General features: G+C 40.4%; 3 protein-coding genes across 3 annotated transcripts in view; 2 read left to right on the forward strand and 1 right to left on the reverse strand.

Annotated features, from left to right (window-relative positions):
• Window positions 1–7,404: 7,404 nt before the first annotated feature.
• LOC131679873 (uncharacterized) lies at window positions 7,405–13,683 on the forward strand. Its single transcript, XM_058960623.1, has one exon. It carries the CDS (start codon window positions 7,405–7,407, stop codon window positions 13,681–13,683), a length of 6,279 nt encoding a protein of 2,092 aa, XP_058816606.1.
• A 1,653-nt stretch (window positions 13,684–15,336) lies between these two features.
• Window positions 15,337–25,476, forward strand: part of LOC131682005 (chromosome transmission fidelity protein 18 homolog) — a 78,242-nt gene continuing 68,102 nt past the window's right edge. Inside the window, exons 1-5 of the mRNA XM_058963134.1 lie at window positions 15,337–15,550; window positions 15,610–16,108; window positions 16,169–16,337; window positions 16,454–17,217; window positions 17,272–17,491. Coding sequence (XP_058819117.1) covers window positions 15,466–15,550; window positions 15,610–16,108; window positions 16,169–16,337; window positions 16,454–17,217; window positions 17,272–17,491 — 1,737 coding nt within the window. The 5' untranslated portion in view covers window positions 15,337–15,465. The remainder of the gene's footprint in view (window positions 15,551–15,609; window positions 16,109–16,168; window positions 16,338–16,453; window positions 17,218–17,271; window positions 17,492–25,476) is intronic.
• Window positions 17,512–25,476, reverse strand: part of LOC131682006 (cilia- and flagella-associated protein 206) — a 30,791-nt gene continuing 22,826 nt past the window's right edge. Inside the window, exons 5-6 of the mRNA XM_058963135.1 lie at window positions 25,267–25,421; window positions 17,512–18,031 (exon numbers count right to left, since the gene is read on the reverse strand). Of these exons, the coding sequence (XP_058819118.1) occupies window positions 17,563–18,031; window positions 25,267–25,421 (624 nt within the window). The 3' untranslated portion in view covers window positions 17,512–17,562. The remainder of the gene's footprint in view (window positions 18,032–25,266; window positions 25,422–25,476) is intronic.

Here is a 25,476-nt window from a genome sequence, read left to right on the forward strand (position 1 = left end):
GAGGAGGACGAAAGTCCCATGAACGAACGACTCCCCAGCTTAAATTGGTATGCTTTGTGATACAGTGGTGGTTTAAAGATGATGGGGTTGAAAGGTAGGGGTATGATGGCTGGATGGGGTGGTGGTCTGAGGGGTGATTTAAGGAGATTTTTAAAGGAGGGGAGTGAACAGAAGACGGGGGGGGGGTGTAACCCCTCTCCGTAAACCATCAACTACGTCCCTGTTAAAATCCAGAAACCTTATGCGAGTCGAAAAAAAAATGGCCGTGATTGACGTTTTTCAGAGTGATTGCATAACCTTTCTATATGAGAAAGGCAAAAATTATAAACCTAGAATTTTCCGCAAATAGATATCCATTACTTGTAGTGATCGGTGAATGGTACTCTAGAATTGTTGGGCTTTTCGGCTATTTTGCACTGTCTGCCAATTCATTTCCAAACTTGCGTATTTTTTCTTGATAGTTGATAAAATATTCTAGTTGAAAACGAAGATCGAATTGAAATGCCTTTTAACATTGTTTTTTTAAAGAGCGTTGGAAGTAGAAATCGCTGTTAATTGATCGGTAGATGGGTCTTGCACGGTATTTGGTGTGGAAAAATTGTATAATATTTTAGAAATTATGTGTTTAAATCCATCTCGAAGAACTTTTCACAAATTTTTTGAACGGTCGTATGAGATCGTTGGACTAATTTTTTATGAATATTTTCAAGTACGATTACTTTCTAAGGGCTTTTGCCTAGAAAAACACGTTTTTCGAATAAAAAGTTTCACTACCCACACAAACAAATTAAATTTTTTCACCTCATACAACAGGTATCTTTGATCCCCGTAACACTGGGTATTCTTGATCCCTATCATTATTTCTCTCAAACTCTTTCGAATTGTACAGAAATAGAAAAACATAATTTTTATAGCGTATCTGGCACTATAATTTGATATAAAATGTTTGTTACATGAACAAATGATGGTATACGTTATTGAAGGTTGAAAAAGCCAGCTAAACAGCATTGATTTACCGCAAATATTTATCTCGACTTTCTGCTGTGGTTAAAGTTTGTCGTGCATCTAAAAAGGTAATCTTAATAATTAATTTGTCAGGATAGGTGTTTAGCTGAACTTTTGTATCTATAGGTCATGGTGTGCTTTGTTTCTTTAGCCCTAGTAGGCGTTGGATCAAGTTACCACACGATAAAACTCATTTTGACATGATTTTTAAAACAATTCCAATCACTGACAGGACATAGTATTCGGATTTACACATTATTCATAGCTCTTACAATTCGAATTGACTACAAGATGGCGAAATCTGTAATTAAAATTTTTATTTCATTGAAAAGTTATGAGAAAAAAACAAAAGTGGGATCAAGCGTACCCACTCTCTCCTATTCAATTCGTATTGCATACAACGTCACTTTCAATTGTTATGTTTTCCATGGATAATATGTGACAAATTGTTAGTTTATTGTATAAATTTTGATTTTTTTAAATTTGAGGAAAATGCGATTCTAGTTCATCAATTACTTTAAGCAGCATCAAAATTAGGTAAACTACCCTACATTTTGACTACTACCTAACAGTCAGGTAAACTACCTTGATTGAATATAAATGTAAGACTGTGGGCTTGAATTGCTGGCATAAAAGAATGAATTAACGGCAGGTTGATAAAATCAGGTACAAAAAGTTCATAAAATCGGGGGTGCATAAAACCGGGAGTTTATAAAAACGGGTCGAAACTGTATAGACGATTTTGATGGCCCTCCTATACACGTTTATAAAATAGATAACATGCATTTGATCAGCTTGAAGAAATATTATAAATAAATTGTAAACAATCCGAATGATGTGCCAATAGGGGAAATAGAATATTTATGTGATAAAATAATAATAATAATCTATTTTCTTTTAATTATCTAGATTTGCTATAAAGCACTCATATCTCTCTCACCTATCTGGTTGCATTAACCTGTGTCATATTCAAAACAACCAGATACTCCATTTCAAAATAACACATTACTGTTACCAGACCGTAATGTTCACGAATACTAATTTCTCTGTAACTATTCTACCAGTGATTATTCCTGTTCTATTGTTCAATAATACGATTATTTGTTGGACAATCAGACAACCAGGTACGAACAAACAAGTTTAAAATACTTGTTTTGCCATTTGAACAAACACGAACCAGAAGAGAACTTGGCCTTAATCCCACTGCTCTGTCATCGATGTTATGTGATATTCGTTATGGAATATTGTTCGTTTGGGGGCCATTTATAGACAATGTCTCACAAAAAATAGTCTAAAAAACACCTCCCCTCCAAGCATATTGCAAATTGTTGTTGGTTTTATTATTCCCGTTCCACTAGTACGTCTCAAATTCATTTTTAATTTTTATCTTGGTAATTCATGTTATGTCACGCTCTTCTGCAACTGTCAATAGACAATCCAATGAAAAAAAGGATTGACGGGATTTTAGTTCAGCAGATTTTAGCACCTTGTGTCACATCTTTAGGTTTGTTATACATACTAAGAATCATGTGATGCGATGGCCGAAAGATTAGAGAATCAAATCCATGTTATGCATGTGTTGATCTTAAAACGGTAAAAATTGAAACTATAATTTACTTATACAGATTTTGGCATCATTATCATCTTGAAACGAAATTTGTACACAACTTTGCATAACGTATGGCTGATTGTTCGCATATTATATTCAACCCTCAGTGCGAAGTTTAACGAAAGATCAGTCGTTCCTTTTATTTGGCATAGGTCGCGTGATATTTTCGGCAAATGTGCTAATATATTTTCTAAATTTGTTGCTGTCCTTTGACTTACACTGGACATATAACAGGTTCAATCAAAGACAAATAATAAAGACGTGAATCGTACGAAGAAAGCTTTAAAAAATTTAGGCGCATTCTACAATTTTAAAAAGAGTGCTTTGGTCCCTTCAGATTTGACCACACTCACCGCTTGATGGCGCTCCAGTTTGAAGTTTCTTCTGAGAGTGGTCTGAGAAAACGAATATCATCAACGCAGGCCTAGTAGTAGGTTAAAAAATATAAACAACATTTGGTATTTTTGCATCGTTTCTGGACTAGTATGGGTAAATATATTTATTTTTGGAATTGTAATCTATCTATATTGGTTTTTAGAATTTTATCTATCTACGATAGCAATCCATTGCCAGATTTCGGTTGGCCCCGAATTTTTGCGCCGATGCATCAAGCACCTCAACATTGGACATTACTGCTATCATATATCTCTGGCGGTAAATGAGCCCAAGCCGCGGTGCGGAAAGGATTTCCTTGAAATTACTTAGGGGAATGAACCATTCGACACTGACACTGGTGCCGTGACCAGGATTAGGAAGTTCGAAAATCAGGATCGAAAGATTCGGTTAGTATAGCGTTGCACTAAATTAGCCGCACAACAAAAATGTATATTCCGCACGGTCAGTAAATCGCAATGTTCAGTATTGTCGTTCAATCTGTGACCGCCGTAGTGACATTTTGCCAGATCTGCCTACGCCAGGTAGCATTCCTCAATATAGAAGCGCATCTTTTTGGAGCCGATTCTCCATCTTGCCGGAGTAGCCTAAGCCGTGTTGCCGTACTTCATATTGCTGAACATAAAAGAATTTCACGACGTTTTCGATAAGCCGGTGAGGGCAAACTCGCTGCTGTATAGTAAAAGTGGAGCTATGCCAGTGAGGCGAATTCGCAACCGCTTAGCAGGACACATTACATTGTGGGACGGCTGCACGACTTGCACCGTCTTGGAGTGTGTTCAAAGAATCGGAAGTGGTCCGTCGAAATTATTGTCAAACCATCAATCGTATCACCGTCCAGCCAATTTTGCATGTCAATTCAGCAACATCAATACAATGGAGGAAGTGTGCGGCACTTCTCTCAACGTCACACAGTGGCCGGAGGCCGGAAAAAACCTATTCCTACGATTCTTATCTATTGAATAACACACTCTCCAATTTTGTAACCATCGAATGAGGATTATTTTTTTAATGATAACTTAAACTTCGCTATATCAGGCAATTATAGTGATTTTCATTTTTGAAATTGAAGTATCTATCTTCACATCAAAAACATGTTGCTCTTTCAATATCATTCTAAAATCTCTTTCCCTAGAATCCTGATCGGATTTTCGGAAGATAATGCATATTTACTACACTTCCGCTGTCGGTTACGAAACGTCGTGTTACCGCTGCCCGAAAAAACGTTTAAGACATTCCGAATAAAATTCATAGCGTACATTACACCAGATATAGGTGAAAAGATCCGAAAACAAATGTTCGTCTTAAGGTTACTCCTAATTTGATGCACGATGAAGCAGAGCCGGCGAAAAACGTGGGTAGTATAGGTAGTAATACCCGTTTGAAAATAACAGAGTGGGACATAACCCACTTAAAACTTGGGAACAAACCTAAAATTTGGAATCAGCCACGCATGCTAGGTACACAAATCCCCGATGTGCCACATGTGGCAAGTGTTTGTATTGTGAAAATGCGACAAATACCTAGTAATAGACGTCTCAACTTACGCTTATCTTACTGCCCACTCGGACTAAAAGTATAACGCTGACCCTGTGCCGTAGGTGTCAAATGTGATACATAGTTTATGATTTGAGATGGATACCGGTAGCATGTAGCCGAGTGTCATAAGATATGTCACGATAGACAACCGGGAATATGTTACGTTTCACATATCATCATGCATGTTTTGTGCGTCAAAATGTCTTACCCTTTTAATACTTTATGATCAGGGGTGTTCGCAGTTCATATACGATGTACTGTCGAAAACTATGAGTGCGATATTAAATCCCAGACTTTATATTCCTTGACGGCAACCATCGTTATTTTTTTGTTATTTTTAACGAACTGACTTGACTACAGTATGTTGTTAAGTTGATTGTGGTTCGCGCTGCGAAGCAAATTTTGTGAAATCGGATAAAATTTTGGCGGTACACATCGGTCCTCGGGAGGAGGGCAATATTTTGCGCATGTTCTGTAAGAGTTTGATGTGTCCTCTAGTTTGTGTAATTGGTTTGATTAGCTGGTAAAAGGACAATACAGCCATGCATTTTGAATTCAATGTAATTGCTAGTCTGCTCTTCTGGGGTTTCCTCAAAGTAAATTCTGTATAATGATGATATGAAAACAGTACAAGAACAAACATTAGAACCCGAAAAAGAACAATTTACACAACAAATAGATTTTGGCGGCTGCAAAACGCGGGTAGGGCTGATAAACAATCGCAATTTACTACTATATATGTAACACTCGCATGACGATTTCAGCCTTGGAACTCTCTGATTTTTTATCGGGAACCTTTATTTTGTACCACTGATCGGAGTAGATCCGGGAATATTTTTTCGTTAGTTCGGTTATGGTTGTCTTTTGCCTAGATACCGTTGAGTTGTTTTTCCCTGAGTGCATATAAGGAGAGTGACGACACTGTCAAAATTGGAACAATGATTACTTGTCAGTGTCATTCCAAACGAATCAAATTCATGTATTTTGAGAGGTCGTTTGTTCGTTTGGAATATTACTGACAGATAATCATGACAGGTGTCTTCACTCTCCTTACATACACTCTGGTTTTTCCTTAGATATTTTACAACAATAGAAAAATGAGTGCTCTTGTTTTGACGCCAGCGAAATGTCATTTCGAGGGACCGTGAGTTACTTATTGGCGAATCCACAATGAACCAAAAAATTAACGTTAGAGGCAAGGCCCTGGTTCAATACTGTCCGAAACCGATTGAATCAGAATCGGTTGTTGCCTATGGGTCGACCAATAAATAGGGTAAACGATCTTGAGTGGGATAATTCGTAGTTTTTTCTGCAGTATCAACACTGGTGCCGTGACCAGGAGTATTAGATGATAGGTAAAACTAATAATTTTGATATTTTGTGGGTTGAAATTTAAATTAAACTGTGATTGGAGCCAGGATAACGGATTTACTGACTGAAGAATATTGATCATGAGTGAGAATGTGCTTATCTTGAATGGAACTTAAAATAATTTTGATCCGGACTACAATTTCTGCCCTCTTTAAAAGCTCCAACATGTTTCAAATGAATTCCTGGTATCCTAAACGGCTGAAACTATATTTGAAAATAATTTAATTCGTTTTAAAGCTAAAATTTCTATTAAATATATCGAGAGTATATTCTATCAAAACATGGCAAAAGCAACTTAGAATTTTTTCCCAACACAGCTTCTATAACCCCGAATTTGGATTTTCTTCATAACAAAATGCTACCAAAAATACGTCATCTAGGAATGAATTTAATATAAAAAAAACTGAATTATACTTTATCTAAAATAAAATTCATTACATTTTCCGTAGTATTTTTAATCTATTTAAATGAAAATGTACTGGTGTTTGCTAACATTACAATATATAAAACTCCAATTTTCGAGCGTTTTATCATAAGCAAACTTGTTTAACATAGCTCACTCGAGACGACATAATGCATCAGAAAAAGAAGTAATTTTATTTAGGAAAATTTGGTGTTTTAGAAATATTTCTAGCTGTATGTAATCATGATTGATTGAAATATGGTAAATTTTGCAGTATGTGGTGTTTTTGGCGCATTACTTTATTGTAATAGCTCGCGTCGCATATTTTTCAAATAATCTTAATCTTGATCAATTTTTCTATAGTCCCTGTTGTGAACAGCCCCACTGGGTTGTTGGCCACTACAGCCATAACGATGCGTCTTGCAACACGCCAGTAAACAGACTCAGGCTAATCTGTCATAACTGGCACCTAGGCGAAGGAAGAAAATAAAAACAAAGGAGATAAAAGATTTAAAGCGATAGTAGCGAAAGGATAGTGAATTTAATGAATTTGGATCAAAAGGATAGTGAGTTTAAATCAAAAGGATAGTGAAGGTTTAAGTGGTTCAATAGTGTAAGGAGTTAATACGGTTAAAATCAAATAAGTAGTACGGCAGTAAATTTAAGTACGGTGAATTTGTATCTAACACATTACTTTCCGCCACAGGTAGTTATTACAGATAAAACCTAACCTAGTAATCCAGTGAATTGATATTGCTACTGATACTTCGAAGCAAGCAGTTAGTACGGTTAGAAGTCACAGGTACGGCGAATTATATATAAAACTAATGTGGCTAAAACTTAACCTATTATCACAGATAGCTATCACAGACAAGTCAGACTCTGTAGTAATCTGTTACTGAAGGAAAATAAGTGGAACACCAAGTAATGTAAGTGCAAATTAGTATAATTGAACAACAATTGAATTCAATAAATATTATTTTAGCTTTGATCTGCTAACAAGCTGATTCAAAGAGTGTTCTCTTCTTCGTTGTATTCTGAACAAAATCAAAGATTACTTGTTCGATTCGGATACCCTCAAAGGATGGAAGACTTCTCGACCAATAACCACTGCATGCACTGCCAGGACCCAGATGACGTAGATGATATGGTGCAGTGTGATATTTGCCAAATGTGGGCTCATTTCCGTTGTGCTGGAGTTTCGGATGATATTAAGGACAGCCCTTGGAGCTGCGCAAAATGCTGCAACCAGTTGCGCATACCAAAGCAGTCGAAAAAGACGGCCAAAAGGGCAGGGGCCAGAAGTGAAGGAGGATCGGTGAGGAGTGCAGTATCGGCACTGGATGCTTCGCTACGGCAGCTGGAAGAAGAGCAGTTGTTACAGGAAAGAGCTTTAGCAGAAGATCGCGTATTACGGATGAAACGCTTGGAGATGGAACGCGTGCTCAAGGAAAAAAGGCTACAGCAAGAAAAAGAGCTTTTAGATAAGGAACAACAGCAGGAGCGGGAGCTCCAAAACCGTCTGTTAGAACAAGAGCGAGAAATGCTGGGAAAGCGTTTGGCTGATGAGGTAGCTTTTCAAAAAAGACGACAGGCGTTGCGTCAACAGTTTCAGGAGCAAATGGAATCAGTCAAGGAATTTGCAGATGACGATGGAGCTGTAGGTGGTGATGATTTTGAAGAAAGAAGTCAGGCGAAAGGGCTTTCGAGCAAAAAGAAAGTTCAGAACTGGTTGTTCGAACAAGGCAGAACACATGGAAAACAAGAGGATACGATAGTCGATCCACGGGGAGCTTATCCCAAAGAATCAAGAGGGCAAGTCATTGAAAGGAAGCCTACGAGCACTCTATCCATAGAGGGAAGAACGGTGGAGGAACGAGAAGAAACCGCCAACCAAGAAACGGAGGATGAAGATGAAAATCATTTCAGCAAAGGGGAGCTTGAGCGTTTCGTGAATCTAATAAGAGGTCTTAGGCGAAACGGGTCGGGGCATGAACCGGTCAGGTCTACGAAGGCTCGCCAGACTGAATCCAAACTTCTGCCTACAGTCGAAGGAGAGCCAGGAAGGTACGAAAGGAAAATTCAGAACTGGTTGTTTGATCACGGCAAATCTCAGGAAAATCAAGAAGATGCAATGGTCGGTACACAGGGAGTCGTTCCCAAAGGATCCAGAAAACAAATCGGTTCGAAGAAGCATACGAGCACTCTATCTAAAATGGGAAGATTGATGGAGGAACTGGAAGAAATCGCGAATCAAGAAACGGAGGAAGTTGAGGAAAATGATAGTGATTTCAGCAGAGAGGAACTAGAACGTGTCGCGAATCTACTAAAAAACCGTAGGCGAAACGGGTCGGGGCACGAACTGGTCGGGCCTACGAATGCACAGCTGGCGGCTCGCCAGGCGGTATCCAAACATCTGCCGATATTCAAAGGAGAGCCAGAAGTCTGGCCAATCTTCATTAGCAGTTTAGAGTACACCACAAAGGCGTGCGGATTCACTAACTTGGACAACTTAAAACGGTTGCAGGATTCTCTACAGGGAGATGCGCTGGAGGCCGTGAGAAGTCGGCTGATTTTTCCGGATTCAGTTCCCGATGTCATAAAAGATTTGAGAGATTTATTCGGTAAGCCTGAGAAGCTCTTGAAAAGTCTGCTTGTGAAGGTACGGAGAGCACAACCACCACGAGTAGACCAGCTAAACTCGTTCATACACTTCGGTATAACGGTTAAACAACTCTGTGATCATTTAGAGGCAGCAAAGATGACTGATCACCTCAACAATCCTATGCTGGTGCAGGAAATCGTAGACAAACTTCCTCCAACCTATAAATTGGAATGGGTTCGCTTCAAGCGGAGCAAAATTGGCACTCCTCTCAGAGTCTTTACGGATTTCATGACCGGTATAGTTTCCGACGTGTCCGAAGTAAGCGAGTTTTCAATCGTGGATTCGGAAGATCCGCCCCGCTTTAGTAAAATGCGACCAAAGAAGGAGTTCATGCATGTACACACCTCCACGTCGAATGGAAGGGAGTTGTCACCGGACAGGAAGTCCAAATTGCTCTGTTGGCTGTGCAGAGGAGCAGAACATAAAATCAGGTTTTGTGAGGAGTTTAAACAGCTCAGTGTTTCGGAACGCTTCAAAGTCGCAGAACGATTCGGTTTGTGCGTTCTATGCTTGAACAACCACGGAAAAAACCGCTGCAACTTCAAGCTTCGCTGTAATGTGATGAATTGTCAAGGCAATCATCATCCGCTTCTCCACCGCGCAAGCAATACAGTGCCGGTGGTAGAAGCTAAATGCAATACTCACTCTCGCTTGAGTCGTTCCGTTATTTTCCGAATGGTGCCCGTGACCATACATGCTGGAAGCACTATGTTGGACGTCCTGGCGTTTCTGGATGAAGGTTCGTCAGTGACTCTAATCGAGGACGATATAGTCACCCAACTGAAAATAAGCGGGGAGGCCGAACCACTGGTTGTAACTTGGACTGGAAACGTGAAACGCTACGAAAATCAATCGAAGAAGGTGAACTTAACGGTGTCCGCGAGAGATGCGGCCGAAAAATTGCCATTGCTCAACGTGCGTACAGTAACGCAGCTTGATTTGCCAAAGCAACGTATAAAGTTCCAGGAAATCGCTGAGCATTATCCTCATCTGCGTGACATACCAGTGAAGGATTACACCCTGGAGGAGCCAAAATTAATGATTGGACTGGATAATGTGCATCTATTTGCTCCCATTGAATCGAGGATAGGGCAACCGGGTGACCCAATTGGCGTGAAGTCGCTGCTAGGCTGGACGGTATATGGACCAGTGAAACAACAACCATCAATGCAAGATGCGTATATGAATCTGCACGATGTAATACCTGTTACGAATCAGGATTTACATGATATCTTGCGAAACCAGTTTGTACTGGAGGAGGCGGGTATTTCGGCTGTAGTACCAGAGTCGGTTGAAGACGAACGAGCTCGAGCTATCTTGAAAGCAACAACGATTCGAGTGGATGGTCGTTTTGAAACAGGGCTGATTTGGCGGGCGGATCAACGACGATTTCCGAACAGTTATCCAATGGCCGAAAGGCGAATGAAGGCGCTAGAAAGAAAACTGGAGAGAGATCCGGAACTACACCGCAGGGTAAACCAGCAAATACAAGACTACGAGACAAAGGGCTACGCACACAAAATTACCGCAAAGGAGCTCTCTGAAACGGATCCAGCGAGTGTCTGGTATCTCCCGCTAAATGTTGTACTGAATCCACGAAAACCGGGAAAATTACGTTTGGTGTGGGATGCGGCTGCGTCGGTAAATGGAGTTTCACTGAATTCCGAATTGTTGAAAGGTCCTGATATGCTGACATGTCTTCCTGGCGTAATTCAACGTTTTCGAGAACGACGTTTCGGGTTCGGTGGTGATATCAAAGAAATGTACCACCAGCTTCGAATCCGGGTTAAGGACAAGCAAGCCCAACGGTTCCTATACCGGTTTGATTCAGCGCAGCCTGTGCAGACTTATGTGATGGATGTGGCAACGTTTGGTTCGACCTGTTCACCCTGTTCTGCGCAGTTCGTGAAAAATCTGAATGCCGAAAATTTTGAAAAACAATATCCGGACGCAGCAGCAGCAATCATCGAAAAACACTATGTTGATGACTATTTCGACAGTGTGGATACCGTCGAGGAGGCGATTAAGCGAGCAAGCGAGGTAAGACTGATCCACTTACAAGGGGGATTTGAAATTCGAAATTGGGTTTCCAATTCCAAAGAGTTTTTACAAGCAATGGGCGAGCAATGCTGTAACCACTCCATACATTTTCATCAAGATAAGGAAACAGAAATGGAGAGAGTTTTGGGAATTGTGTGGGACCCCAATAGAGACGTTTTATCCTTTTCTACAACACCGCGGGTGGATTTTCAGTCAATGCTCTTTGGTGCTGAGCGCCCAACGAAAAGGGCCGTTCTCAGTTGTGTCATGGCCATGTTCGACCCACTAGGTTTCCTATCGCCGTTCACGATAATTGGAAGAATACTGGTGCAGGACTTGTGGAGGACGGGTTGTGGATGGGATGAACTGATTGATGATCTGTCGTTCGAAAAATGGACCAAGTGGACTAAAATGTTGCCAGAGATCGCCAAAATTCAAGTACCGAGAAGTTATTTTGGAGAGGCACGATCTGATCAGTACGAGAATCTTCAGTTGCATGTCTTCACCGATGCGAGTGAAAATGCATATGGCTGCGTAGCATACTTTCGGATCGAAATTGATGGGGAGGTTTGCTGTGCGTTAGTAATGAGTCGAAGCAAGGTGGCTCCACTCAAACAACTTACCATCCCGCGGCTTGAACTGCAGGCTGCTGTGCTAGGTGCCCGATTGGCGGAATCTATTCGGCGCAATCATAGCTTGAAAATTAACCAACAGTTCATCTGGACAGATTCGCGGAATGTCCTTTCTTGGATCAAATCCGACCAACGGCGATACCGACAGTATGTGGGCTTTCGCATAGGTGATATCCTCAGTCACACTAGCGTATCGGACTGGCGATGGGTTCCGACGCTAAATAATGAAGCGGATCGAGTAACGAAATGGAAGCGCGGAGCGAGCTTACATTCAAATAGCTCTTGGTTTAAGGGAGCGGACATTCTGTTCCGCAAGGAAATGGAATGGCCAGAGCAGCCCGTGATACCGGCCAACATCAACGAAGAACTGAAAGCGCATTTGCTTGTCCATGATGTCACACTATCGTGTGCACTTTTAGACATATCTCGTATCTCAAAGTGGCGAATTCTAGTGCGTACGATGGCGTGTGTTTATAGATTCGTGTCCAACTGTCGGCGGAAAATCGAAGGCCGTCCAATTGAAACACTGAAGGCAACAAAGAGCCAGGCGAAGTACTTGAAGAAAGTAGATTGGATGATGGAGCGTAAGCCTTTGAAGCAGGAAGAGTACGAGAAAGCGGAATACTATCTTTTTAAGGCTGCGCAGTCGGAAGTGTACGAGGACGAACTAAAAGTGTTGTTACACAATCGGGAACATCCGGTGGACAGATGGTTAACTGTAGAGACGTCTAGTCCGTTATATAAACTAGCTCCTCTTGTAGACGATAAAGGGATGGTGCGTATGGAAGGCAGGACGAAAAACGCAGAATTTCTGCCCTTCGATCTTCGTTTTCCGATTATTTTACCAAAGGAGCATCCTCTGACAGCAAAGCTTGTGCAACACTATCATGAGAAATTTGGTCACGGATATCGGGAAACTGTAAAGAATGAACTAAAACAGCGATTCTATGTTCACGGTATTGGAGGAGTCGTTCAAAAGGTGGCGAAGGCTTGTGTTTGGTGTCGAGTTAATCGTAGTCGTCCACATACTCCAAGGATGGCGCCTTTGCCTATCCAACGGCTAATCCCATATCAACGTCCATTCAGCTACGTCGGTGTAGACTATTTAGGTCCATTCGAAGTGGTGGTAGGTCGCCGTAAGGAAAAACGCTGGATTGTGTTGTTTACTTGCCTGGTGATACGGGCAATCCATTTGGAGGTGGCCTGCAGCCTCACCACGCAAGCATGTTTGATGGCTATTCGAAGATTTGTTTGTCGTCGAGGGCCGCCTTTGGAGTTCATCTCCGATAATGGAACTAATTTTAGAGGTGCGAGCAGAGAGCTTGAGGAGATGGTCAGAAACATTAGTGAGGAGTGTGCCAACGAATTTACCAGCGCTCGTGTAAAGTGGAGTTTTAATCCTCCAGCCGCTCCACACATGGGGGGCGTTTGGGAGAGACTGGTTCGATCGGTAAAAGAAGCGTTGGAGGTGATGGATGATGGAAGGAAACTGACCGATGAAATCCTTCTTACATCAATGAACGAAGCGGAGGATATGATTAATTCGCGGCCGCTAACGTATGTATCGCTGGCAAATGATGCTGAGATGTTAACACCAAACCATTTTCTTCGGGGAGTGTCCCCGAATGAACCTCAACTAACTCCTCCTCCTCCTCATTCGGCAGAAGCGCTGCGGAATGCTTATCAGCGATCGCAGCAGCTGGCAACACAGCTGTGGAATCGCTGGATTAAGGAATATCTGCCGACCCTTAATCAACGAACGAAGTGGTTCAATGAGACGAAACAATTGGAAGTCGGAGATCTTGTTTACGTCGTTGAAGGAGATAAACGGAAGCAATGGGTACGTGGAGTGGTCGAGGAACTTATTGGGTCTAGCGACGGACGAATACGGCAAGCTTGGATTCGTACGAGATCGGGAACGTATAAACGGGCTACTGCTAAGTTGGCTGTACTGGAGATAAGAGACAGTAACACTGATCCGGATGCGGTCATCGAACCAGGATTACGGGCCGGGGAAATGTTGTGAACAGCCCCACTGGGTTGTTGGCCACTACAGCCATAACGATGCGTCTTGCAACACGCCAGTAAACAGACTCAGGCTAATCTGTCATAACTGGCACCTAGGCGAAGGAAGAAAATAAAAACAAAGGAGATAAAAGATTTAAAGCGATAGTAGCGAAAGGATAGTGAATTTAATGAATTTGGATCAAAAGGATAGTGAGTTTAAATCAAAAGGATAGTGAAGGTTTAAGTGGTTCAATAGTGTAAGGAGTTAATACGGTTAAAATCAAATAAGTAGTACGGCAGTAAATTTAAGTACGGTGAATTTGTATCTAACACATTACTTTCCGCCACAGGTAGTTATTACAGATAAAACCTAACCTAGTAATCCAGTGAATTGATATTGCTACTGATACTTCGAAGCAAGCAGTTAGTACGGTTAGAAGTCACAGGTACGGCGAATTATATATAAAACTAATGTGGCTAAAACTTAACCTATTATCACAGATAGCTATCACAGACAAGTCAGACTCTGTAGTAATCTGTTACTGAAGGAAAATAAGTGGAACACCAAGTAATGTAAGTGCAAATTAGTATAATTGAACAACAATTGAATTCAATAAATATTATTTTAGCTTTGATCTGCTAACAAGCTGATTCAAAGAGTGTTCTCTTCTTCGTTGTATTCTGAACAGTCCCACTTAATATCATTTACCCTATATTCTATCAAAGCATGCCAAAAGCAAATTAGAGTTTTTTCCAACGCAGCATCTATAACCCCCGAATTTAGATTTTCTTAATAACAAAAAGTAGCTCCTGTAGGAGTGAATAGCTGAAACTAGTGGCCTTAATCACGATTATTTGTAGCGCGATTCAATTTAAAAAAAAACTTAATTTTAATGTCTTGTTCTATATTTTTCAAATAGTCCCAATCTCGACCAGTTTCTCTATAGTCCCACTTGATATCATTTGCCCTATTAGAAAATTGTCTGAGCTTTGCTCAGATTATACTTACCTGAAAATTGTTTCTAGATGCACATCTCAGATCATGTGCAACGATCACTCAACTATAGCGCTTTGGAGGACTTCCATAGACTTGAAGAATGTGATTTCGAGAAACAAGCCCTTTGCATCACTCTTAACTATAACCCATTCAAAATAGTTTTTATTTACGCCAATCCGTTTACACACAGTACACAGACTTTCAATAGCGTATGTTATGTACTTTTCTTAAAGTATCTTTTTTAAACAATGTTGGTTTAATGGCCCAACAAAGTGGAAATTACCCTTAAGAATTAAAAATAGTAACATTTATGATAAATGTGTTCTTCCATACGATTCATAGGAATATTAGACTTCTATTAACCCTTAAAGGCGCAAAGCAATTTTTTTCAAATTTTCTGAAAATTGTCTGACAGATTTAATACGTTACTATGATAATTTTGAGATGGTTTTCGCAATGTTGTTTTAAAACAACATTGCGCATTTAAGGGTTAATGTATATTGGAATCCTCCTTTGAGTAGATAATTCATATACACATACTGCATTGCGCAGGTTTGAATTGAATTCCGAAAGATGTCGCAACCTGCGGTTTTCAGTTCATGCCGAAATCTGGTATTCCAAACGAAAAAGCGCGAAAAAATGACAGCTAAATGTTTTCGTTGATTGTGTGATTGGTTTGTTATCTGTTTTGTTGTTCGTGACCGGTTGTTTGATTTAAATCTATTCCAATAGAAAATTAACGATAAACTAGTAGTTTTAGTTAATTGTAATAAGTTTCTACAGTGTCTAGTGTTATCTTCAAAAATGGACCAGTATCCAACGGAAGAGGAAGAATATGAGTTGATGTACGGAGATGAGCTCGATGCTATGGATGATATGGGCTTCGAAAGTAAATACCTAGTATTTTGTTATGCATTTTTCGATTAACTAAGCCTACGCGTCTTTCAGTGACCGAAGCCACTCCAGCTGCATCTCAAGCGAAGGAAAATAATACGGATCCTCCACGTGCATCAACTTCCTTCTCCCAGTACAGCCGTGGCCAACTGGATAGCCCCCATCTTTCACAAATTAATGAGGATAGTCCCTTAAGAAGTCCCGCGTTCTCACAAATTGCTTCTACTCCATTTCCTAGCCTAGCAACCGCAGCAGTTGATCCATTGGTTGAAATTCAAAATCTAGGCCTGAATCCACGGAAAAGACGTTTAGATGCACTCTTTGGAGACATTCAAGATATTGAGGATGAAGGAAATGAGCTCATTTACTGCCAGCCGGCTCTTACAAAGAAAACGAAAACAGACGAAGAAAAAGATTTGGAGCTGATTGAAAAAATTCTCGATGCTAGGAAACGATTTCAGGCAGTTGTTAATCCGATAAAATCCACTGGTCTGGACCGTGCGGAAGCCCTTCACCGATTTAAGATGCAGAATCTGTCGTATTCATATCCCAAGTATGATCTGAGGTTCTCGTCGTAGCTCTAAATTTACTGACCTTTGAACGCTTATTTTAGGTGGCCTTTCGCGACTGTTGTGCGTGGTGACAAAGAGCGAGTTTACGTTCGATTTCATTCTGAAGAGTACGAGTCGAAAGAGATCGCCGAGATAAACTGCTTCAAGGATGGTTACAACGGATTACTGGGTGATGCCAAGGAAAGGATTTGGAATGAAGCAAACGAAATTGTGAGTAACGGAGAAAGGCACGATTTATTTTCGTAACTACTTATTCCATTTTTCAAGTTTTCCGTGTTGATATATACATACAGCACCCATTGCTGACCGCTATCATCACTTTCCAGATTTCCAAGCGTCTCGATGCCCCGGTTCGTGCGATTGAAGCCGATCCCGATGTGCGAGTAGTAGTTCCCGATCAGGGCACCGACCTATGGGTAGAGAAATATCGTCCCAATCGCTACGTAGATCTGCTCTCCGACGAAACCACCAACCGTAGTTTGCTTCAGTGGCTGAAACTGTGGGATAAAGTGGTCTTTGGTCGCGAACCGAAACAGAAAACGGACTCAAAACAGTTGAACAGTTTCAATAAGAAAACCGGTCGGTTCGAATCGAATGGAGGCTGGAAACGGAAGAATCGATCAGCATTGAACACCGATTTAGACGAGCACGGTCGTCCGATGCAGAAGGTGGCTTTGCTCTGCGGTCCTCCCGGTTTAGGTAAAACTACTTTGGCGCATACCATCGCACGTCATGCTGGTTATGTGGTGCGAGAGGTTAACGCGTCTGATGATCGAAGTCCGGAGGCGTTTCGACTTGCACTGGAAAGTGGAACTCAGATGAAGTCAGTGCTAAACAAGGATAAGCGGCCAAACTGCATTGTGCTGGATGAGATTGACGGTGCGCCGATAGCGACCATAGATTTTCTACTACGGTTTGTCTCCGGTACAGTGGCCAAGAAAGGGAAGTCAGATAAAACCGACAAGTTTATATTGAAGAGGCCAATAATTTGCATTTGTAACGATATGTATGTGCCTGCCCTTAGACAATTGAGACAGATGGCTTTTGTTGTTAACTTTCCCCCGACGGAATCGGCGAGATTGGCAGAAAGGTAAACGAGTATTAATTTAAATGGTTACTGGTTAAAAATAATTATTTTTTGTAGGTTGCTTTTGATTGCCAAGCAAGAGAAAATTCAAACTGATTTAACTTCAATGCTGGCACTGGCAGATAAAACTGGTAATGATGTCAGATCCTGCCTATCCATGTTACAGTTCCACAGTTCACTGAAGAAACCATTGCGACTAACCGATGTTCTAAAGTGCAATGTAGGCCAGAAAGATCGGCATAAGGGACTGTTCGGAATATGGTCGGCCATCTTTCAGGTGAGTTGATTTTACCATGTCAGAATCAGCAAAAAATTTATTATATTAAGCAACTCTCGATCATCATAATCCTATTTGATTTGAAAAATTCTTCTTGGGGCCGTACTTAGCTCTTCGATAGTTAATGAATAAATCTGTAACGGCGATGGTGTCGTTTCTACTTTTTTGGTTCTCATTCGCCGCTGGTCGGTTTCCGTGGTGCGGCTGACTCTTGTTTGAGTGGTTTGGTTTTTCGGCAAATACACCTGCGTCTGCTTAGTTTTTGTCGTTTGCGATGAACTGGTTTGCTTCATTCGGAGATTGGTTAGACCGATTGCTTCCCGGCGCAGATCCCAAATGTTCCAACGATATTGATGGTTTATATTCGACGGGACCGGGTGCAGCTCGGTCTGAACTTCCTGTTCGCACGTGACCGGTCCTTTGATACGGAAAACGTCCATACTTTTGGAGTTGTAGGCATTTTGTACCTTGTAGAAAATATCCAAAAATGCGACCAATTGTACTTTCTTGCGGGCGAGTTTAACAATTTTGAACAAGTACCTGAAAATGGAATGGACAATTGTGAATTGTGTTCATACTTTAATAAACTAGCTCATAGGACAGGATTTCTTGTAAATAAGTTAATTTGTTATGGTGGGTGAATGGAGAACAGTGAGTCTTCTTATGTAATGTATGCAAACTAGCCTCGACGGAACTATCCAAGTCAGTCATGGATCACACATATTTGGAGCAACATAAGATGTTGCTTCAAGCTGCTCTCAAGTCCTATTCGGCAGTTTTCACGCCACTAACCGCGTTGCGGTTTGGGAGATCAAACTGATGTCGATGGGAGTCTTAAGGCTGTCTGACGTATTCTTGATATCCTTCTTGTTAGATATATGATGCCTTTTTCGCTTCAAGCAGTTGGTATTAACGCCAGCTCTTTGAACGTCTTATATACTCATTCTCATATAAACATATTCTCATTCCGTCATAAAATACATTAGTATTATACTAATATAATATATTACTATTAATTCTGAAATGAAGGTTGAAAGTCGCAATAATTAGCGTTTCTTACTTTTGTAAGCACGTCTTGAGTTTTTGCTCTTTGAGACCACTGTGCGTTGCTCGCTGTTCAACATGCCATTTCTGTTGTAGGGGAACGGTGCATACGACGGACACCTTAAGATTAAATAGCAAATTCGACTCATCCATGGATGCTTTGCTCGCAAATTGCACGTAAATCGTGATTTGAGATCATGTTGCATCAATATAAGAACTTATGCCAATAAAATTTCAAACATGGGAAAGATGGACACCTGGAGTGGGTAAGATAAACATGCAGCAGTGGTAAAGATGGACATAGGATAAGGGCAGAGTGAGACGCTTCTCAACTAATAAATTTTGTTTTCTGTCAGTACACCACAATGTTGCGATAACAAAACTAGCCCAAGGGTATGCAATTTGACAGGTTTCTCCTTTGTATTGGCGTAAGAAATATGTCCATCTTTCCTATCGTACTGTGTCCGTCGTACCCAACATGATGCAAATTTAAAAAAAAATGTGTTTGTACTTAGTATGATTATGTAAAGTTTCTGTATTTTTCGCCAATCAGGCGTTAAATACACTGCACCTTATGCCCACTTAGATATATTTTCCGAGCTCAACGATTTAAGGTTTTAATCGTTATTTTCTGCTACTAAAAAAAATATATATCCATTACTATGCGGTCGAAAAAACAAATTGTTTTGCTTTCAGACGCATTTGAAATCTATCCCGTATCAATACCTTTTTATTTAATTTTGTAGTTGAGTTTTAGTTTGAGAAACGCAAGGTGTCCGTCTTAGCCGAGTTTCCCCTAAGTCGGTCATGATCTGCGTCACCACATTTCCCATAGAATGTATAATATGTGACCGTTGCGAAGTGTTTCGACGGATTGTAAAGAATACATTAGTGAAAACAGTATTTTTGATCTGACCACCTCAAACATAATTAAATGAAATAGTCATAGTTACCAGCAACCTTAGGTAATATAAAATAATCGCAAACAAAGTTCTCTCGTTTCTCTATAAAATGAAACTATAGTTGTGAGAAAATCGGACCAAAATCAAAAGAGCAACATAAATTTGAAGTGAGTATAGAAATTGTGGTTTCGGAATTAAAAATCATTAAAAAGTTCGGACTTTGCTACGTTTAAACTGCTGTTGAAAAATTGTTTTCAAACATTTCTATGATAATAAAATTTTGAATATATATTATTTAATACACGAGTAATTTAAGAAAAATATGAAATATCGATATTTCAAACATAGCTTATTGAAGTTTTGTCCGGCATCCAGCCACTGTGTGTCGTTCCGGACATTCGGAGACCATATGCTCTTCTCGACGACGTCACACTCCGGCACAACGGTGACGTTGCATATTCGAACCGATAAAGCTCACTTTTCCATGATTTCTATTGACCCACATCGACGGGTGTGATATGAGTAGGTAGGTCCAGCATCCCTTCTCCGTATTGTCCCATTCCTGCTGCCTAAGAATCGATTCTCACAGCGATGACGAATACTGCCTACAACAATATTAGTCTGTTCGCGCTCACGATTCGTACGGTCATGTATGTCTGTCTGAATTCGTATGTATGAATGTATGCCTGTATGTGTGGATGTGTATACGAGCAATGTATTCCTGAGAAACATGGAAGGACAACCTCTGAGCCGCCATAACGCTCACGAAAAGTCGGGTGCGCGGTCATAGTTGTGGTCATAAAGTATTGCACATAACAAACAGCTGCAATGGTGTAAGTTAATGTATGTAGGTTGCAGAAATTGGTTATTGAGACAGCCCGATTACACACTGACAAATAACAATAGCAATAACAACAAGTTAATTTATTATAGTTACATGCTTTATGAATATTGGCTTTGAGTATTTTTTACGGGCAAGTTTTTGTTGGATGTTTTACAGTTAATTTAGGCCACTGAATTCATGTTTCATGTTGGATGACTAAAAGAATCCACTTTCAATACAATTTTCATAAAAAAACTAGATCATTCTTTACATAGAGTTTCGTATGAAGGTCTAGTTCCTGGCAAAATTTTTCTCTGCACCAGCGAGTGCCTTATCGTGCTTAAGCTTCTAAACGTCAATGTAATTTTTCTCGGCCGCTCTCAGCTCATCGTATCGCTCATATCGGCCTGGTTTCCCTTATCCGTCGTTCTTTGGCACTCAACATCGAACCCGTCATTTTATTCGTTTCCACGTGTTGTATCGACTCACCTATTTTTTCCGGTCAACCCACCGGTTGTAAGGGTGTGGTGTATGTTTTATGGCTGTATGGTTTTTGTTAGATGTAGTGATCTTCGGGGTTCTCGCTTTCATAGTAGGTTGTTCAGTTTGTTTGAGTCTGTACGAGTTGGTTGTTTGTTGATTTTTAGCGATCTACCATGTCCCTAGTAAATTGAAGGTTTTGGAACTTTGCTAGAAGATGTTCAGTTTTTTTTTGCATGTGGAAACGATATTGATATTTTCTGGAATATTTTGGGAGTACTGTTTTCACTTCCAGCTATTGAATTCCTATTTGTTTATCTGTTTTATCTACATCAACAGACCCCTTAACCCCACAGATGGTTACATAGACTTGTTGCATTTAAGGACAGACAAAAACTTAACTTTTATCGTATTTCTCGTCAAGGTTAAGTGCGGTGGCAAATCTGTTGAAAACTCGCTGAAATCCAGTAACAGCACTCTTGCTACCAAGTTTGGCTCTTTTGAAAGGTAGTCGTAGAACAGAATTATTACGTAGAGTTCAAATGTGGGTTTGAAGATCCTGGCGTTCGAAAATTTTAGAGTAATGTACTCTGACAGACAATAAGTTCAAAACGAATAGGGCTCGGGAGCAGTCCACTCGGATGCTGAGTGTATAGAGGTGTGTTCAATGACAATGGTTTTCGTCGCTCGGCAGTTGGAATCTGTTTCGTCATGGGGAATGTCGAAAAGCCAAGCCGACATTGGTCAGCCTTGGTTTTTTAAATTCCGTTCTGGTGTTACGCATTCCATGTTTTAAGACAGTATAAGTCCCTAAAGTTTATGCTATCCGGAAAATGAACCGCAACTGTCTTCATGCCAATGTATGAAGTATGTGGTTGGGGCGTTACTGTCGAATCCAAGATGACTCCGAGATCGTTGTGAGAGTGTCTAGATATGCTCGAATGAAACAAACGGCAGTTAAACTGGATCGGATGGCGTTTCCGCGCGAACCTGACGATGAAGCATTTGCTCGGGTTGTGAACCATTTTGTTTAGATCATATTACGTTCACTTTGAAGAGATTCGGAATCGATTGAAAGGCGTACTCGTCGAAAAATCTTCATATTGTCAGCTAAGGAAAAGCCTTGTAGTTTGATATTCGCGTTTTTTTTCGAGATGTAGCGAGAAAGTGTGCAAATATTCGTCAATGGTGATTTGGAGTTGCCTTTCATCTAGATAGGAACGAAAACAGTAAATAAGTTGTTCGAGAATACCGAGTTTGTATAGCTTGGCTATTGAGATATCATGGTTGATTTCGTCGAAGGTCGCGGATAGATCTTGTAAATTGCATCGCCAAATCCATCGAGTACATACGTTGTGAGGGAGTGCAGGTGGGTCGTTATCGATCGTTTAGGCATAAAACCATCTCATTGATCATCTGCGATGTAGTGCAATTATCGATTTTCGATTTGTTTCCCTTGTTGTGGACTGGAAACATGTGGGCCCTTTTCTACAGGAAGTACATATTCCAGTAGCGAGAGAAAACTTGAAAACTCGTTGAAGTGATTCAAGAAGCCCACAAAAATCGAGCATGTACTATCTGGGCTCGGAGAACTATATACGTTCAGCTTGGAGTTTGCTGCAAGAATAGGTGTAGTATCGACGCAAATCCGGTTGATGGGTCCGAAAGAAGGAGTGAGATTCACAGCACCAGCGACTTTTTGTGCTGTAAGACGCTCGACGAAAAAAACGCTGGAAAATTCGTCTGAAAGCTTTTGGCAGAGTTGCTTAGTGGCGGTGCTGCAAACTCCATTCAATGACATACAATTTTTTCGCCGCTCTTTCACATACTTAGATTTTCGTTGACGCTTCTTCGCAGGTGTCTGGAGAAGGCATGTCTGCTTTACTGTTGTACTCGTGATTGAGTTGAAAGTAATGGTTTCATAATCCTAGTGTCTTATGTTTCGAGAATTTTTCAAATGCTGTTGTTTGACAATGTTTTAATTGCTTTGTGACAGTTGATTGCCAGGGAGAATGTGTATTGGCGCTAATTGTTCGTTTTGGTACATGCCGATCGATTAGGTAATGATAGGGTTACCACCTCTGGAGAGGCTTTGACCCGGAGATTTTCACAGACCTGTAGGGTGGTGGATTTTGAGTGGAACTATGCATAAATTGGAGTCAAAGCGATTGCTCTGCATTTTAGAGCACTTAAATCGCTTTTTATTACTACGTTACAGTAAATTTATAGCTTTACTGTAACGTAGTAATAAATTTCACAAATATGAACGGTTTGTCGGTTTAATCTGTAGTATTTCACTTCCCCGACTAAGTGCCAAGAATACAAAAACATCTGCTACTTTCGCTGTGGAGGATAAGTGGAACGAGCATTGCTCTCCTCCATAACTAACAGGAAAAGGAGAGCAAAGGAGGCTGCGGCATCATATGGGAATCACTATGTGGTGTCGGTTATTCATCACCAGAGGTCACCACAAAGGGGCAAAACTCACCTCCCTAGCCAACAGTTAAGGGTTGCTGCAGGAGTAGCAACAACACGAGAAGAACTCGTTTGTTGTTGACCTAGTCAGTTGGATAAATCTACCATACCTTGGTGCAGCGGGTGATAAGCACTACTAACAGTGAAGTGATTTGGTAAAATTGCAGCAAAATGACTTTTTTGCATCATTTTGAGCGACTTAGTAGGATGCTACATTTACATATAGCGAAATATTACTTTCCTTAATTTGTAGTAAATTTGATTTGTTTTTCATATTCATTGCTTTGTGAAAGAAATCAGCAATATTTGTGAAACTTATCGTCGCCACCTTGAAACGAAGGATAGTCGAAAAAAACTGAACGAGTAATAGTTAACTTAGACTTTTTAAATATTTTGTAAAGAATCAATTAATTCCAAAAAAATGAAATTATTTTTCTTCCTACCAAACCCGGAGAAATTGATGTGAAACCCGGAGACCCGGAGATCGCTCCCGAAAACCGGAGTCTCCGGATCAAACCCGGAGGGGTGGCAACCCTAGCATAATGAAGAATATTAGAAAACGACATTGCTGCATCGTTCACGTCATTGTTGTTAAGATTTTCGTCCCAGTTTATATTCAACAGCGTACTACCCAAGCAAAATGTTGTGAAAAACTAGTAAAAATCCAAATCACGAGTAATAATCCAACTGCGGTGGACGGTTGTATGTCATTTCCCGGAATACCACTTCCCGGAAATCTTTTTCGCGGAATGCACCAGTTCCCGGAAAACCACTTCCCGGAATGTACTATTTCCCGAAAACCGTTTCCCGGAATGTATAATTTCCCGGAAAACCATTTCCCGGAATATCAAAAAACCACATTCCTCGCAGATGAAACCAAACAATTTGGATGCTATCAAAATATCTAAATGTTTAAATTTTCAATTCTATCGCAAATTTACTAAATACTTTAAACACGTTTTTCTCGAAACTATTTTTTCGAGCTTGCTTGAAATTAACTTGAACCGACCTTGTATTGGTTATTTTGAGATATTCGCAGTTTTATATAATAATAATAATAATATTTTATGGTAGTTTTTGAAAATAAACGATTTGGTGTCGATTTTAACAATATTTTCAGCGTTTCGCGTAAAATCAAAATATCGAAAAAATAAAGCAGTGAATGTTAATTCTATTAACGTTCGGATTTTTATCAGTGTATGCTGTCGGCTCCAATGTATGTCGAAGAGGGGCGCTACTGTAGACTTCTAATATACAGCTGGCGATAATGATAAGTGCACATTGTTCGGTATCCAATTCTTGAAATCAATTACTTGCCGCACACCACGTCAAGCCAGGCAAGTTGAATATCATTGTATCGGGCAGTAATCGAGGATCTATGTCGTAGAATCGGTAACTGTTCAGTAATTTTCGAATAAGCAAATAGAGGTGTTCGTACATACGAGTACAAAAATTGAGCGATGCCCAAATAACGTTCGTTCAATTCACTTGTGTCAAGCCGAAGACTACATATTAAGAAGACTGATACCTCTTTCCTTCCCCCATACAAACGAGAAGCGACACAGGTTACAGCGCCTCTATTGGAGGAAGGTAGGAAGCTTTATGTAAAAGTGTATATGTGTGTGCGCATCAGTATGGGAAGTACCACCTTTACCCGCAAGTGGCATTGCTGTTACTGTCTCCAGATTGTGGACAGAGTTGCCAGTCTTCTTGATATGCAGTCTTTGGTTAAGCCAAATACCATGCGCTATTTTGACATACCTACTCTAAAACCACTATTGTATCACCAGAAACACACACACATCTATTTATTTTGTAAAACTCAAATAGAAATCGGAAGCAAGTGTTAATTTTCAATTATCGAAAAATGCATTTTGGCATAAAAAATACAATAAAAAATCTATGGAACCAATTAGAATTCGTTCGAATGATCGGGCACCTTACCATTGACAAATGTATTTGTTTTTGTTAATGAGATACCTACATATAATGCATGTCTCATGGAATTGCAACGTCTAAATCTAGGATCGATAAAGCGCAGTATAACTTACATATCTGGATCCTCGTTGAAAAATACCGCAGGTTCGGGTATGTTGAAAGCGTACAACTCTTTCTGATACTGGCACACTCCCATATTTACGTTTCCCGGCATCAACAATCCATTCGCTGTCGCCAAATGCCATACGCAAAATTTCAGGAATTCAATCTGCAATGAAAGAAAAGTGCAAATGTAATGACGGGGACTTAATCGAAGAGACGTA

This window comes from Topomyia yanbarensis, chromosome 2 (genome assembly GCF_030247195.1).
Source record: "Topomyia yanbarensis strain Yona2022 chromosome 2, ASM3024719v1, whole genome shotgun sequence".
NCBI lineage: Eukaryota > Metazoa > Arthropoda > Insecta > Diptera > Culicidae > Topomyia > Topomyia yanbarensis.

Bases quoted from the DNA above. Each gene is read 5' to 3' on its own strand.
- LOC131679873 (XM_058960623.1), top strand. From the start codon at position 7,405: ATGGAAGACTTCTCGACCAATAACCACTGCATGCACTGCCAGGACCCA.